General features: G+C 38.9%; 1 protein-coding gene across 1 annotated transcript in view; it reads left to right on the forward strand.

The window, feature by feature from the left end:
• The first annotated feature begins 378 nt into the window (after positions 1 to 378).
• The window catches only part of SLC25A17 (solute carrier family 25 member 17), a 42,201-nt gene continuing 27,470 nt past the window's right edge, over positions 379 to 15,109 (forward strand). The window contains exon 1 of the mRNA XM_032346170.1: positions 379 to 816. Coding sequence (XP_032202061.1) covers positions 394 to 816 — 423 coding nt within the window. The 5' untranslated portion in view covers positions 379 to 393. The remainder of the gene's footprint in view (positions 817 to 15,109) is intronic.

The raw sequence follows: 15,109 nt of genomic DNA on the forward strand, positions 1-15,109 counted from the left end.
ACGGGGGTGAAGGGGTGGGGTTCCAAGGTTGGAGAACCTTGCCCAATCAACATTTCCTTTCGGATAAATTTATTATTTAAGATTCTATTTATCTGAGATAGAGCGAGAGAGCACAAGCAGAGTGGAGGGGCAGAGTATAAGGGAGAAGCAGCCTCCCCGCTGAGCAGGGAGTCCGACTGGGGGCTGGATCCCAGGACCCTAAGATCATGACTTGAGCTGAAGGCAGACGCTTAAGGACTGAGCCACCCAGGCGCCCCAAAATGTGACTTTAAAGACACTGTTGAAAGAAAATAAGAGTTAACTTGCAGAAAAAATAGGAAGATCTGAGTCCCTATCTTGCCGGTTAGCAGCCTGCCTTACGGAGGGAAGGTGGCCATCTAGGCCTAAGTCCCGATGTTGAAGCACAACCCCAGGCCCCCTAACTCGAGCGTACTCCGGTCAGACCCAGGGGAGGGCTCCCGGCTTTCGGTCACGGTGTTCCGCGTGACAGGGCTAGCGCTTCGCTGCCCCGCCCACGCATGCCCCGAAGGCCAATCAGAGCCGAGGGACTTTCCCAGGGTCGCCTCTCCCCTATTCCCGCCCACGCAGCCTCCGCGTGGGGGACTGGGCGCCTCACGACCCGGAAGTGGTTGTTCTCGAGGAGGCGGACCTGAGAAGGTGGGGCCTGTGACGCTTACGTCCCGGGCTCTGGCGCTTCTTTCCTCTACGCTAGCTGCGGCTCCTGAGGGAAAAGTGTTGCTGGGTGTGTGGGGAGTCGCAGCAATGGCCTCCGTGCTGTCCTACGAGAGCCTGGTCCACGCTGTGGCCGGAGCCGTGGTGAGGCGGGGTCTTCACGCCCGGGCCACTGCGGGGTGTGGGGCTTCTGTGGGGCCAGTCCCGGGATATGGCTGGGGGATGGGGATGAGAGGGAGAGGGTGGATTGGTATCTGCAGTCGTGACTGTGGGACAAGGAGGAATGAGGCATAGGCGAGAAGATGCTGGAACAGTTTGGGGTGAGGGCCAGCACCCCCTTCGCCCCTGGCTGTTTTGGTCTCTTAAAAATCTCTGGGCTATAGACAGCGATGATCCCTCATACCCACAGAGAGCCTGGAAGAAAATAATGACTATTTTCTTTGCCTTCTGAAATTTAAAAACCAATCACCTCCCTTAAAGGCCACCACACGTACAGACTTTGTTTCACGGGGCTGGAGGAGAACATAGGTGTGAAGCTGGGTTCTTAGTCACGCGCTTACCTACAGCCTGGTTTCATACTCTTGCGGCAGAGGAGTGGCAGTATCTAGGATATCTCTGGCCAACATCGAAGATGCGTCTTTTTTTTTTTTTTTTTTTTTTTTTTAAATGTCAAGGTGAGAGTTGCGGTCTACCACAGGTGTGGTTTCCGGTGAGGTATGAGCTCGAGTCTTCGGTTTGTGGATATCTCCGTTCCATTTGACGGCTCTCTCTTTTCCTTGACACTTGCCACTCTTGGCTTGGGTGACTTCCTCCTCTGGATGTCCTCCTAACTCTCTGGCTGCCCTTTCTCATATCCTGCGCCAGCTGTCAAGGTGCACCTTTAGCAGCTGGAATCACTGTGACTTCAGAGGAATATCAGAGCCCTCTCCTTTTAGTCAGCAAAACTTCCCCGAGAGCTCCTCTTCTGTGCACACTAAGCAGGGACGATGCCCAACTCCATCATCAGTTAGGTGACCCGTAAACTTCACTTTCCTAATCTGTAAAGCAGGGGTGTCCCAACATACTCCACAGACTTGTTTTTAGTTAGCTGACACAGTACTTCTCGGAAGGGCCTGACTCAGGAGTCTTGGTTCATTTAATTAAACCAGAACAGCCTTTCAGCCCGTAAAAAGGTGCTCAAATGGAAGCCTGCTTGACGTGATCTAGGATGGTCATAAAATCCCATGTGTCTGCAGTAGAGGGATTAAAGAGGCAGAAAGGCTTCAGGGGACTGAACTATATGAGACTTTAACTCTTGAGTAGGAATGAGAGCTAGCTAGCTTTTGAAGGTTTTGAGCATCCAGTAACTTGCTGACACACATTTTACTGTATTTTTTTTTTTAAGATTTTATTTACCTGACAGAGCGAGAGTGGGAACACAAGCAGGGGAGTGGGAGAGGGAGAAGCAGGCCTCCTGCTGAGCAGGGAGCTAGAAGTGAAACTTGATCCCAGGACCCTGGGATTAGGACCTGAGCCCAAGGCAGATGCCCAACAACTGAGCCACCCAGGTGCATGCTGATTTACATTTTAAACATGATCACCCTGGCTGCTCTGATGAAAGTAAACTCTAAGGCAGTAAAGGGGGAGGCAGGGAAATTGCCTGGGGGCTTTTATGTCATCTCAGGCCAGAGATAATGGTGGCTTGGACTAGGATAGTAGCAGTGGAGGTGCTTAGAAGTGATCATTAACCTGGAATACACTTATAAGATAGAGTTACCAGGGTTTGATGGTGGGTTGGATATGGGATATAAAAGGTTGAGGGTTGGTTGACTCCTTAAGAGTTTTTGGCTTGAGCAAGTGGAAACATTTACATTACTGAGATAACAAAGACTATAACTGAGCCCGTTATAGAAAGATTGGTTTTGGACTAGTTGAGTTTGAAATGCATAAGAGTATTAATGGCACTAGATAAGTGGACTGAGAGAAGAGTCTGGAAGACTGAGTGGGTATGCCAACGTTAAGAGAGATTTCAGAAGTGAGATAGCCCCTGCAAAGGAGACTAAGGAAGGACCTGTTGGGGAGGAGGAAAACTAAGAAATGTGGTATTCCGAAAGTCACATGAAGACTTAGCCATTGGATTTAGTAACTCGTTTCTCAATAAATCCAATGGTTAATTGACAAGACACATGCTGGTAGATGGTGGAGTGAATATTTGAAGTGTGACTAAGAAAGAATGGGAAGATGGGAAGTGTTTGTTTTCCTTTCTTTCTATCAATAAATGCCATTCATTCAGCACCTGTACAGCGTGCTTTCTATGGGCCATGTAGTGTTCTAGGTGCTAGAAATATACTGGAGAACAAAGTTTTTTTATTCATGGAGAGTGCCTACCAATGGGGGAGTAATAACTGAGTAAACAAAAAATAACTATTAGATTGTGTTAAGTGCTATAAAAGAAAAGCGTTGGCACACTTTTTCTGTAAGAAGGTAAATGATAAATATTTTAGATTTTGTGTACAGTCTCTGGTGCAGCTACTAAGCACTGCCATGATAGTGTGACAGTAGCCATTGACAATATGTAAATGAATGAGTGGAGCTTAGTTCCAGTAAAAACCTGTTTATGAAACCAGACAGTGGATTGGATTTGACTCTTGGCCTATAGTTTTCTGAGCCTTACTATAGAGAGTGACTGTGGGTAGAGGTGATTTATCTCCATGTAACCTACAAAGACATTTCTATATTTTCTCTCTCCTTGTTGCCAATTTTTCTCCTGTTAAAGTTATGTTTGAAATTATGCACCCTGAATTTTCTATGGTTTTTCTTTCTTCCATAAGCTGTGTTAGATTATTTAATAGATACGCTTTTTAAGAATTTTTTTTTTTTCTCTTGCTTCTCCTCAGGGCAGTAGTGTTCCTGGCACATATCTGAGAAGTTGCATTGTGTTTTTGTTTTTTTTTGAACTGTTATGCTGAAGAATGTTCTCAAACTTTTTTTTTTTTTTTCCAACCTTTGTGTTAAGGTTAAACCATGTAATGCAGGTCATTTCTTCTGGTTGCTACCAAAGGAAAAAAATTTCACCACAAAAATGTCAATACAGTTGGTAAGAAAAATGGCATTTTTTTTTTTTAAAGATTTTATTTATTTATTTGACAGAGAGAGAGCACAAGTAGACAGAGAGACAGGCAGAGAGAGAGAGAGAGGAAAGCAGGCTCTCCACTCAGCAGAGAGCCCGATGCGGGACTCGATCCCAGGACCCTGAGATCATGACCTGAGCCGAAGGCAGCGGCTTAACCCACTGAGCCACCCAGGTGCCCCAATGGCATTTCTTTTAATGGTATAGTATTGTCCTGAGCATAGTGTTCAACCAAAGGTTTGAAATGATCAAGGAGAGTTGGTTTAGTATAGTGTTTAAAAGTACTTGAGTGCCTGAGTGCCTGACTTGAGCCAGGCAGCCTGGGTCAGAATCCTGTCTTTGCCTCTCAGTAGCTGTGTAATTTCTGTATAAACTCCAAGCAAGCCTGCCCAGAGTAGTTGCTTCTCCCCAAAGGATTGTTGGATCATTGCTTAAGATGTTGATTTACAACCTTTTTGAGTTGACATGTTTCATGTTTGCTTATTTGCTTCCAAGTTCTACATTTCCACATCAAGTGTGGTGTTAAACACACAAACACACACATTTAAAAATTAAAATAAACAAATAGTGATTTTGAGTGTTCCCTGGCACACCTTGTGTTAACTGCAGATAATTTCAAGTATGAAAATTAGAATTGTACTATATCAGGAGAATGCTATAGCTCTAATGGATAACTATTACATGATAGAATTAATGACCTCATTCATAAACATTTCTCAAAACTTTGAGTATAATTAGGTTTATAATATTATATTTTGGGTTCCCATTAGATTAGCTTTGAAAGGCAGATTTTATTTGTAGAAATGTACATTTGTATTTAAAAGAAATTTTATTAATCTGCAGTTTGAAAAGTGAAATTGTTTAGAATTGCCTAAGTGGGGTTTAGACACTGAAACAGACTTTGGAATTGTAATGCTAATAATTAACCACAGGACTTCTTTTCTCCCTACAGTTAATTTGAAATTTTTTTTTTAAATTGCATAATTTAGTGCTCGCTTCGGCAGCACATATACTAAATTGCATAATTTATGTTTAGAATAGGAGTTTGCTAGCCAAAATGAAACAGGAGGGTAAAAAGAGACTTTTAGAATCAGAAAGCATGGCCAAAGGTCCTCATGTAAATCCACATGTGGGGAACTTAAAATTAGTTCTGACAAAGCTGGTATAAAAGGTGAGAGATGAAGAGAAGCCTATGTAGTTGGGGAATCTCATACTATGCAAAGAAGTTTGGGTTAAATTTTATCAGAAACAGTGTTTGTCAAATTGGTTGTGTCTTCCTCATTATGTTTTCTTTATATACAAGTAAACATTTACAAATAGATTTTTTGGTTTATATAACTGGTATTATAGCGTTTCATATCGTGGGGTTTTTGGTGTTTGTTTCTGAATATAAAGCATTTCCCCATGTGTGTCAGTTAAGGCTCTCTGGTTGCAAGCTGGAGAAACAGCCTCTGGGTAATTTAACAAAAAGAAAGTTTATTGGCAGGCTCTTTGGGAGCTCCCAGGATCAGTGCGGGGGCTGAGGACTTGAAGTAGGAAAGAACCAACATGCTCCACTGGAGAGTGTTGGGCACCACTAATGGAATCAGTGGATTTTGTCGCTTACAGTATTCTGCTCAAGATTTAAAGTCATGGGAGAGTCCCTGTTAGCTGTGCTCTGGGTTATGTGCCCAGGCCTTGACTGAAATGGGTGGGGAAAGGGTCTCTCAAAAGGAGCCTTCCAGAACTCTTCAGCTAGTGTAGCAGAGGGTAGGACCATCCTACCAAAATTGTACACAGTGGGAGGAGGTAAAGATCAGACTGCCCTTAGGAAGAGAAATGATGCCATGTGGCTCAGAACATCAGAAATCTACTATATCATGTCATTACAAAGATTTCAAAAAGTACTTTTTTTTTTAATACAAAATATTCTATCATATGAGTATTCTATAATTTATTTATGGACATATACATTGTTTCTAACTTTTCACTGTGGTAAATACTCAGTGCATTGTAAATGTTAATGGGGCCTCCCACACCTGCTTATGAAGACTCTGGAAATGCTTAGTAAAGTGATTTCCATAATGTCACTCTTTAATTGATAGATTAGAAACAAAACCCTCTATATCCAGATTCAATTTAGTTAACTCAGACTCTAATTTGTAAAATGTCTATAACTTCACAGGGTTTTGTGAATATTAAATAACATAAGTAAAACAGCTTCTATACTATCTGACACATAGAAGGGGCTCAATAAATGGAAGCTATTACTCATTTTGTGCACAATATGTTTTCTAATTTTCTGTGCATCCTAACTTGAATGAGTTAGTGAATTTGATGTTATATTTAGTAATACTTAGTACTTAGAATACCCCAGCTTCTTTTCTTTAAGATTTTATTTTTTTAAGGAATTTCTACACTAAATGTGGGGCTTGAACTCACAACCAAGAGTAGCAAGCTCTACTAACTGAGCCAGCCAAGCACCCCTAGAATTACCCAACTTCTTAACCCCCTCTCAAGTCCGTTAACAATTCTGATAGGTAGGCATTGTGACAAGTGGTTAAAAGTGTGGGCTCTGAAACCAGACTACCTTGGGTTCCAACTCAGGTATGTTATTTACCATCTGTGTGACTTTGGGCATGTTTCTCAACCTCTCTTTGCCTTGGTTTCTTCATCTGTTAAAAGGGGAAGATAATAATACCCACCTCAGGGCTGCTTCTAAGGCTTTTGGACAAGTATCTTTATTCTCACAGAGAGATAGGAAAATGAAAACAGGGATTTTATTTTTTTTTAATATTTTATTTATTTATTGACAGAAATCACAAGTAGGCAGAGAAGCAAGCAGAGAGAGAGGAGGAAGCAGGCTCCCTGCTGAGCAGAGAGCCCACTGCGGGGCTCCATTCCAGGACCCTGGGATCATGACCTGAGCTGAAGGCAGAGGCTTTAACCCACTGAGCCACCCAGGTGCCCTGAAAACAGGGATTTTAAGTGGTTTCCAAGGTTACCAGTGAACTGGTCATAGGCAGAGGGCCAGAATCCAGGTCTCCCCTCTCTGCTACTCTCTATTCTCTCTGCTGTGCCTGGGAGTCTTCTCTTCCATGCTTCTTGTCCCATTCTTTTGTGTATTTCAAAACCAAACTTTGAATATCCTTAGATTATCAGAAAACAAGTGACATTTAATATTAAGTGTATATGTGTATAAATAAACTAGAGGCACTTGGACACTAATTGTTGTTTACTGGGAGTATTTTATTTTTTATTTTTTTAAGATTTTATTTATTTATTTGTCATAGAGAGAGCACAAGCAGGCAGAGTGGCAGGTTCCCTGCTGGATGAGGAGCCCGATGCAGGACTTGATCCCAGGACCCTGAGATCATGAGCTGAAGGCAGTGGCTTAACCAACTGAGCCACCCAAGCGTCCCTACTGGGAGTATTTTAAACTATAGTTCTAACAGTTTATATGTTCAGTTCTCTTTGAAATGGTTTTCCTTTCCACAGCTGATTCATCCAGACCCAGGGTTTAAATCTAGTTGCTCAGATTCCCATAGAATTAACTTAGGTTGGTGTACATCTGAGGGCATTATGTTGCTTTGGTTTAAATATCTCAAAAAATGGTGATTGAAATAAGTATTGTATTATCTTTACTTCCTAGCCTGCTGTTTTATTTCATTTAGGCTTCTGTTAAATTATGATTGAATCATTATGTAGCTTTTAGTCTTTAAGACTTCATTGCCTCACTACCTCCCATTCAAAATATATCTTGATTTCTTAGTAATCCTTTTTTTAAGACTTCATTTTTTAGAGCAGTTTTAGATTCACAGCAAAATTGAGAGAAGATACAGAGATTTCCCTTATACCCTTAGCCCCCACACATGCACATCCCCCACCAGAGTGGTGCATTTGATGAACCTGCATTGACCTATCATAATTGCCCAAAATCCATAGTATATATTAGTGTATATTCACTCTTGATGCTGTGCATTGTATGGATTTGACAGCATATAAGGACATGAAATCAGCATGATTGTATCATGTGGAGTACTTTCACTTCCCTAAAAGTCCTGTGTGCTCTCCCTGTTCATCCCTTCTGATCTCCTTAATAAATTTTCCAGCTAACGGAGTCACTTCATTCCAGTTCTCCTGATCTTAAAGGTTCTTTTGCAGTCTTTATTGGAATTATTTTTCTAACCCTACTTGGCTTCTTTATGCTTGAGTCAGAAAAAGGTTAAATAACGAAAACTGTTTGCCATACATATAATAGCCTATAACTTTATTTTTGAAATAAATATGGATTAATAGCTGCAAAAAAGTTTTAGAGTAAAAATTATCCATGTTATCTTGAGTCATTTATATTTTCTTCTGAACCTGAGTTTTCTGAGCTATAAAATGGGGACAATAGCACTTCACTTACTGGGGTCTCCTGGTAACACTTGTGGAGCACCTAGTGCAGTGCCTAGAAAAGTGTAATAAGGCCATAATTTATTTATTTTTCAGATATATTCTTGTAAATATAGTATTTATCCCGTTTCAGAAATTCAATAAAATTGAAATTTTCTCTCACCTTGTATGGCCAACTCTACCCATTCACTTGTAGTAAATGATCTCACCTTTTATTCTCTAGATAAAATAGGGGCTACTGGGATGAGCTTTCTCACTTTTCCATTTTTTCTGATTACAGAGTCAATTGCACTTGTACCCATATACCGTATATTCTCCTGGTCTCTGGAAAAACAGATGCATCCAGTCTCTGCTATCTTTGATCTTGATTCTCCCCCCTCACCCCATCCCTAAATATCTTTTGGAACTTTATTCCATTAATTTTCTCCTCTTGCCTATAGCTTTAACCTTTCTCCAATGTTTGCTTCCCTTCAGTCCTCAAACATGCTTAGCCCTGTCCTGTCAAACCAGTCTGTCTGGAGACTGCCTTTTTCTTAGCTGCTGCTGGTGGTTCTCCTGTTGACTTAAAGGATATTCTATACTTCCTGAATTTGTTTAACTCTACTCTATCTCTGTGTTTAAGTGTGAGAGTTAGCTTGATGGCTTTATCAATGGGAAAGACTCATATTAACTCTAATTAGATGAATAACATTTTTTAATATCAGTGCCACAGTAAGTAGCTTTTCAGTCTTTGGAATTTCATTAGCTCAAGATCTACCCTTGGAAATGTATTTTAGTTGTTTTTCTTTCTTTTTCAAATAACTTTCAGCCTGGTAATGCCACATACTCCCATCAGGAGAAGCTGTATACTGATTTCGGTGGTGGTGTGACTCAACCACCATTTCTAGACTCCTCTCTGAAAATTGACTTTGGAACTGGCATTGCATTTTTTGACGGTGTTTCACCCTTCATTCGTAAATTAACATTTTGGAAATGGTTGAATTTGGTGACTCGGTTGGTAAGCTAACCCAAACATCATTATACTTAAAGGCATGATACTCTGTTTCTGTATTTATGCATGTCTTTTAACAAGATACCTGTGTAGAAAGGATCTAAATTCAGATTTCCGGCTTTTTTTTTCTTCTTGATTTTGTCATTTACCTAATTTTCATATCCAGGGTAAAATGGTAGCTATTTTATGTCTGTTTTTTATTTTCATTTGTTTAGTTTACTAAATTTTATAAATTTTTCGGAGGCAGGGTATTAAGTTAGATTTTCACTTGTGAAATATTCAAGGAACATAAAAGAGTGGTTGGTGTTAGACACTATAAGTAATAGATTTGAAATGTGAAGAAATAGAATTTAAAATGTAAGCCTGGGCACCTGGGTGGCTCAGTGGGTTGAGCCGCTGCCTTCGGCTCGGGTCATGATCTCAGGGTCCTGGGATCGAGTCCCGCATCGGGCTCTCTGCTCAGCGGGGAGCCTGCTTCCTCCTCTCTCTCTCTGCCTGCCTCTCTGCCTACTTGTGATCTCTCTCTGTCAAATAAATAAATAAAATATTTAAAAAAAATAAATAAAATAAAATGTAAACCTGCCCTTATACAATCATCCAATAAGCCTGGAATCCCGAAGGAATATTCTGTAGAGATGAATGGAAAATGATCTTACTCCTTCTCGGGAATATTAGCTATCTCCAACCTTGACAGTGAGAAATCATCACTGAGTTTTGTTTTGTTTTGTTTTTTTAAGATTTTGTTTATTTATTTGACAGACAGAAATCACAGGTAGCCAGAGAGGCACAAAGAGAGAGAGAGGGGAAGCAGGCTTCCTGCTGAGCAGAGAACCTGATACAGGGCTCAATCCCAGGACCCTGAGATCATGACCTGAGCCGAAGGCAGAGGCTTAACCCACTGAGCCACCCAGGAGCCCTCACCACTGAGATTTTGAAGCCACAAACCCTCTCTTAGGTTGCAGCCTGAATTCTCACTACTTGCATCATTTGAAAACCTGAAGCAAATAATTTAACTTAGAATGATTCTAGGTTGGTGGGACCCCAGAGTGTCTGGCAGAAATACTTTCCAGAAGTACTTATCTTTAGAAGGTTTAAAAGAATGCCCAAAAATAAAATTCTAAGGTAAGTTCAATCCAAACTAACTAAACTCACAGAGGAACAAGGCACTGTGAACAAGAGCAGTAGCAGATAACAGCAATAATCAGATTTTGGAATGTTCAATCACAATCTTAAAAAGCTATTTAATATGTATAAGGAAATAAAAGAAAGACTAGAAAATATGTGTGAGGAATAAGAAACTAAGATTGGCTGAGCATATTTGAAAGTTAACCAAATAGAATATCTAGAAATGAAAAGTAAGATAACTAAAATTTGAAAGTGGATTCATGATAGTCATGGGAATACTGAAAACTTATTTAAACAAAACCACAGCTCTTGGAAAGATAGGACAAGAAGGCAAAATTCTCACCCTCCATAATGTAAAATAAAAAATCTCTAAAATTGATGAATCAGGAGATAATGGGATATTTTTTAATTATATGGAGATAGGTAACTTTCAAAAGAAACAGCTAAAAGAAGCTAAAATAATTGCCTGTGTGAGGAAGTTTGGGTAAAATGGAGAGGAATGGGCAGGAACTTCTGTATTTTGCCATTTATATTGCATGACTTTTTTAAACTATGTGCATCTTCTGTTTTGATCAAATAAAAATTTAAAGCTAAAATAATTAATGCATAGCTGTAAATTGATAATTGAGGCCAAGTGATGGATTCAAATTCCAAACAGGTTTATCAATATATTAGACAAAACTGAAGATGGAATTAGTGAGCTAAAGGATAGTTGACACTGAATTTTCATTTGCAATGATTGTAGTCAGAAAATTGTGGAGTGTTTATTTTGCTGAGAGAAAATAACCTCTCCCTAGGATGCTATATCCAGTGAAAATCTTTAACACATACATGAAATAGAGACATTTTCAGACCATCAGAAACAGTTTGCCACTAGCAAGATCCTCATGAGAAATCCTGAAGGATATTCTTCATACGGAAGGCAAGTGATGCTAGATGGAAAGTATGAGGTAGAAGAAAGGATGAAGAGTAGAAAAAGTGGTAAATATTGCATGTATCTAGATCTAAACAACTTTAACTGTCAAATAATAACCCAGTGTTTTGTGGACATTAAAAAAGAAGCAAAAGAAGTTAGAATTAATGTAGATTAATAGTTGCATGAAAGTGAGTGGGAGTGAATGGAATTAAATTTCTGTTGTTTGGGAGGAGGACAAACCTATTGAATATTTTTAACACTGATAAGTTAGGAACGTATGTCATTATTAAATAGCTTGTAGAATTTTATCATGAAATAACTGAATAAACAGCAGAAGTAAGAAATTAATTAAAACAAAACAAAAAACCTTTTGTCAAAAAAGAAAGCAGAAAATCTCAGAAAAACCAACATAGAGTATGTATGACACATAGCACAAAATAAGATGGCAGCTTTAAATCCAAATACATGTTAATGAACCAAATGCTTGCATTAAAAGAGAATGCACTAGATTGGTTTTTAAAAGGGAGAATGTTATTTATAAAAGATGCATCTAAAAGAAAAGGGTATAAGATGGGATGCCTGAGTGGCTCAGTCAGTTAAGTGTCTGCCTTCAGCTCAGGTTATGATCCCAGGGTCCTGGAATTGTGCCCTCCATTGGGCTTGCTACTCAGTGTGAAGCTTGCTTCTCCCTCTGCCTGCCACTCCCCTTGCTTGTGCTTGCTCTCCCTATCTCTCTCTCTCTGACAAATAAATTAAAAGAAAGGGATACAAGAAGTTCAAAAGTATAAATGTGAGAAAAGACCGATCAGCGAAAAACAACCAAAAGTGATCCATCAATATCAGACAAAAATAGACTTTATAGTAATGGCATCAAAGAGAAAAAAGACTCAATGTGTCACGAAAATAAAAGTTTTAAGTATGTTTTCATCTAATAACAGTCTCAAAATATATAAAGCAAAAATTTAAGAAGAAATATACTAGTCATCAAAATGGAAGATTATTTTTCAGTAATTGATAGAACAGGTTGTGGGGTGGAGCTATGAAAATAGAGAATTGAATAATGTATTTGACAAACTTGACCTAATAGACATACACAGAACATTGTACCAAACAACTACAGAATACACGTTCTTTTCAAGCCAAACATGGAAAAGTTATCAAAAATGACCACTTACTTGGCTGTAAAGCAAAACTTAAGTTTTGAAAAAGTTTTTAAATAGAATGAAACAACATAAATTCTTAAACCAAGTGCAATTAAGTAGCAATCAATAACAAAAAGGTAATTTTAAAAAAAGAACATGTATGTTTGTAAATTAAACATTTCTGAAACATCTATGGGTAAGAGAAGAAATCATAGTGGGAATAAGAAAATATTTAGAATTGAGTGATAGCGCAGGTAATGCATACCAAAACTTTTAGGTAGGGTGCCTGGGTGGCTGTCTGTTAAGCGACTGCCTTCAGCTCAGGTCATGATCCCGGAGTTCTGGGATCTAGTCCTGCATCAGGCTCCCAGTTCTGCAGGGAGTCTGCTTCTCCCTCTGACCTTCTACCCTCTCATGCTCTCTTTTACTTTCTCTCTCTCTCAAATAAATTAAAAAAATCTTTTAAAAAAATAAATAAACTTTTAGGTATACTGGAAAATACAGATTATTATTGAAAAAGTTAAAAATTTGAATAAGTGAAAAGACATCCCATGTTCATTGATTGGAAGACAGTTGTTAAGATGACAGTAGTTCCCAAAAGAATCTACAGATTTGGTGCAGTCCTTACCAAAATTCCAGTTTGGGTTTTTTTTGCAGAAATTGATAAGCTGATCCTAAAATTCATATGAAAATGAACAGCCAGACTAGCCAAAACAATCTTGAAAAAGAACAAAGTTGGCAGATTGATATTTCCCAATTTCAAAACTCAGCGCAGAGCTACAGTAATCAGGAGAATGTGGTACTAGCATAAGGATAGATAGATCAGTGGGATAGAATTGGGAGTCCAGCAGATATATTCTCGATTTTTTTTTCAACTGAATTTTGGCAAGAATGTTAACATATATCAATGAGGAAAGAACAGTCTCTTTTAAAAATGTTGCAAGAGCAACTGGATATCCACAGACAAAAATATGAAGTTGGACCCCTGCTTCAGACCATACACAAAAATTAAAATGAACCACAGACCTCATGTAAGAGCTAAAACTACAAAATTCTTAGAAGAAAACATAGGCATAAATCTTCATGACCTTAGATTAGGCAGTGGTTTCTTAGATATGACACCAAGTAATAAAAAGGAAAAATAGTAAATTGGATTTCATTCAAATTTAAGACTTTTCATGCTTCAAAAACCCCATCAAGAAAGTGATGAAAACAGAATGGGAGAATGTATTTATAAATCTTTTATCTGTTAAGGGTCTAATATCCAGAACATATAAAGACTGCCTACAACTCAATAATAGGCAAATAACCCTATTAAAAAATAGACAAAGGATTTGAATAGCCATTTGTCCAATGAAGATAAACAAGAGGCCAATAAATACATGAAAAGATGCTTAACAGCATTAATTACTAGGGAAATGGAAATCAAAACCACAGTGAGATACCACTTTATACCCACCAGGGTGGCCTTAGTCAAAAGGACAGACAAGTGTTACAAGTTTATGGGAAAGTTGGAATCTTCATATTTTGCTGGTAGGAATATAAAACTGTTCAGCCACAGTAGAAAAGTTTGGTAGTTCCTCAAATTTTTGAACACTTATCATATGACCCAGAAATTCCAGTCCTAGAGAACTGAAAAATATATTCAAACAAAAATTTGTACACAAATACTCATAGCAATATTATTCATAAAGGAGAAAAGTGGAAACAACCCAAATCCGTCAACTGATGAATGGATAAACAAAATGCGGTGTGTCCATACAACAGAATATTATTCAACTGTAATACAGAATGGAGTTCTGATTTTGCAACATGGATGGGTCTTGAAAGGAGCCAGTCACAAAAGAGCATGTATTATTTGATTCCATTTATATGAAATATCCAGAATAGACAAATAGAGACAGAAAAATGACTAGTGGTTGCCAGGATGTGGGAGGAGGCAAGAATGGAAAGCTGCTAATGGGTAGAGGTTTCTTTTTGGGGTAATAAAAATGGAGTTAGATAGTGGTGATAGTTGTACAACTATGAATGTCTTAAAAACCAGTGAGTTGTGGGGCACCTGGGTGGCTAAGTAGGTTAAACCTCTGCCTTTGACTCAGGTCATGGTCTCAGGGTCATGGGATCAAGCCCCGCATTGGGCTCTCTGCTCGACAAGGAGCCTGCTTCTCCTTCTCTCTCTGCCTGCTTGTGATCTCTCTCTGTCAAATAAATGAATAAAATCTTTAATTAAATAAATCAATAAAAACCAGTGAATTGGGGTGCCTGGGTGGCTCAGTGGGTTAAGCCACTGCCTTCGGCTCAGGTCATGATCTCAGGGTCCTGAGATCGGGTCCTGCATCGGGCTCTCTGCTCAGCAGGGAGCCTGCTTCCTTCTCTCTCTGCCTGCCTCTCTGCCTACTTGTGATCTCTCTCTGTCAAATAAATAAATAAATAAATAAACAAACAAACAAACAAACCAGTGAATTGTAAAGAGAAGAACCTGAAGGACACAGGTAAAAATACTGAGAAATAAGTAGCCTTGAAATCAAGTTTGGGAAAGAAGAAAGACTTAATGAGCTATACATCCACCTCAAGAAGTTAGATAAAAGTATTAAAATGAGCCCAAAGAAAGGAAAAGGAAGGTAATAAAATGGGAAAAAATTACTGAAATGTTTTCAGTAATTATTTGTTGAGAGTGAAAATTTGATTATGAAAACAAAACAATATGTAATCCTATATTTTTGGTAAAATAATGATCCCACCAACCCCTAAAATCTAGAAGTCATAGTACAATTATT

The sequence above is a fragment of the Mustela erminea genome, chromosome 6 (assembly GCF_009829155.1).
Source record: "Mustela erminea isolate mMusErm1 chromosome 6, mMusErm1.Pri, whole genome shotgun sequence".
Lineage (NCBI taxonomy): Eukaryota > Metazoa > Chordata > Mammalia > Carnivora > Mustelidae > Mustela > Mustela erminea.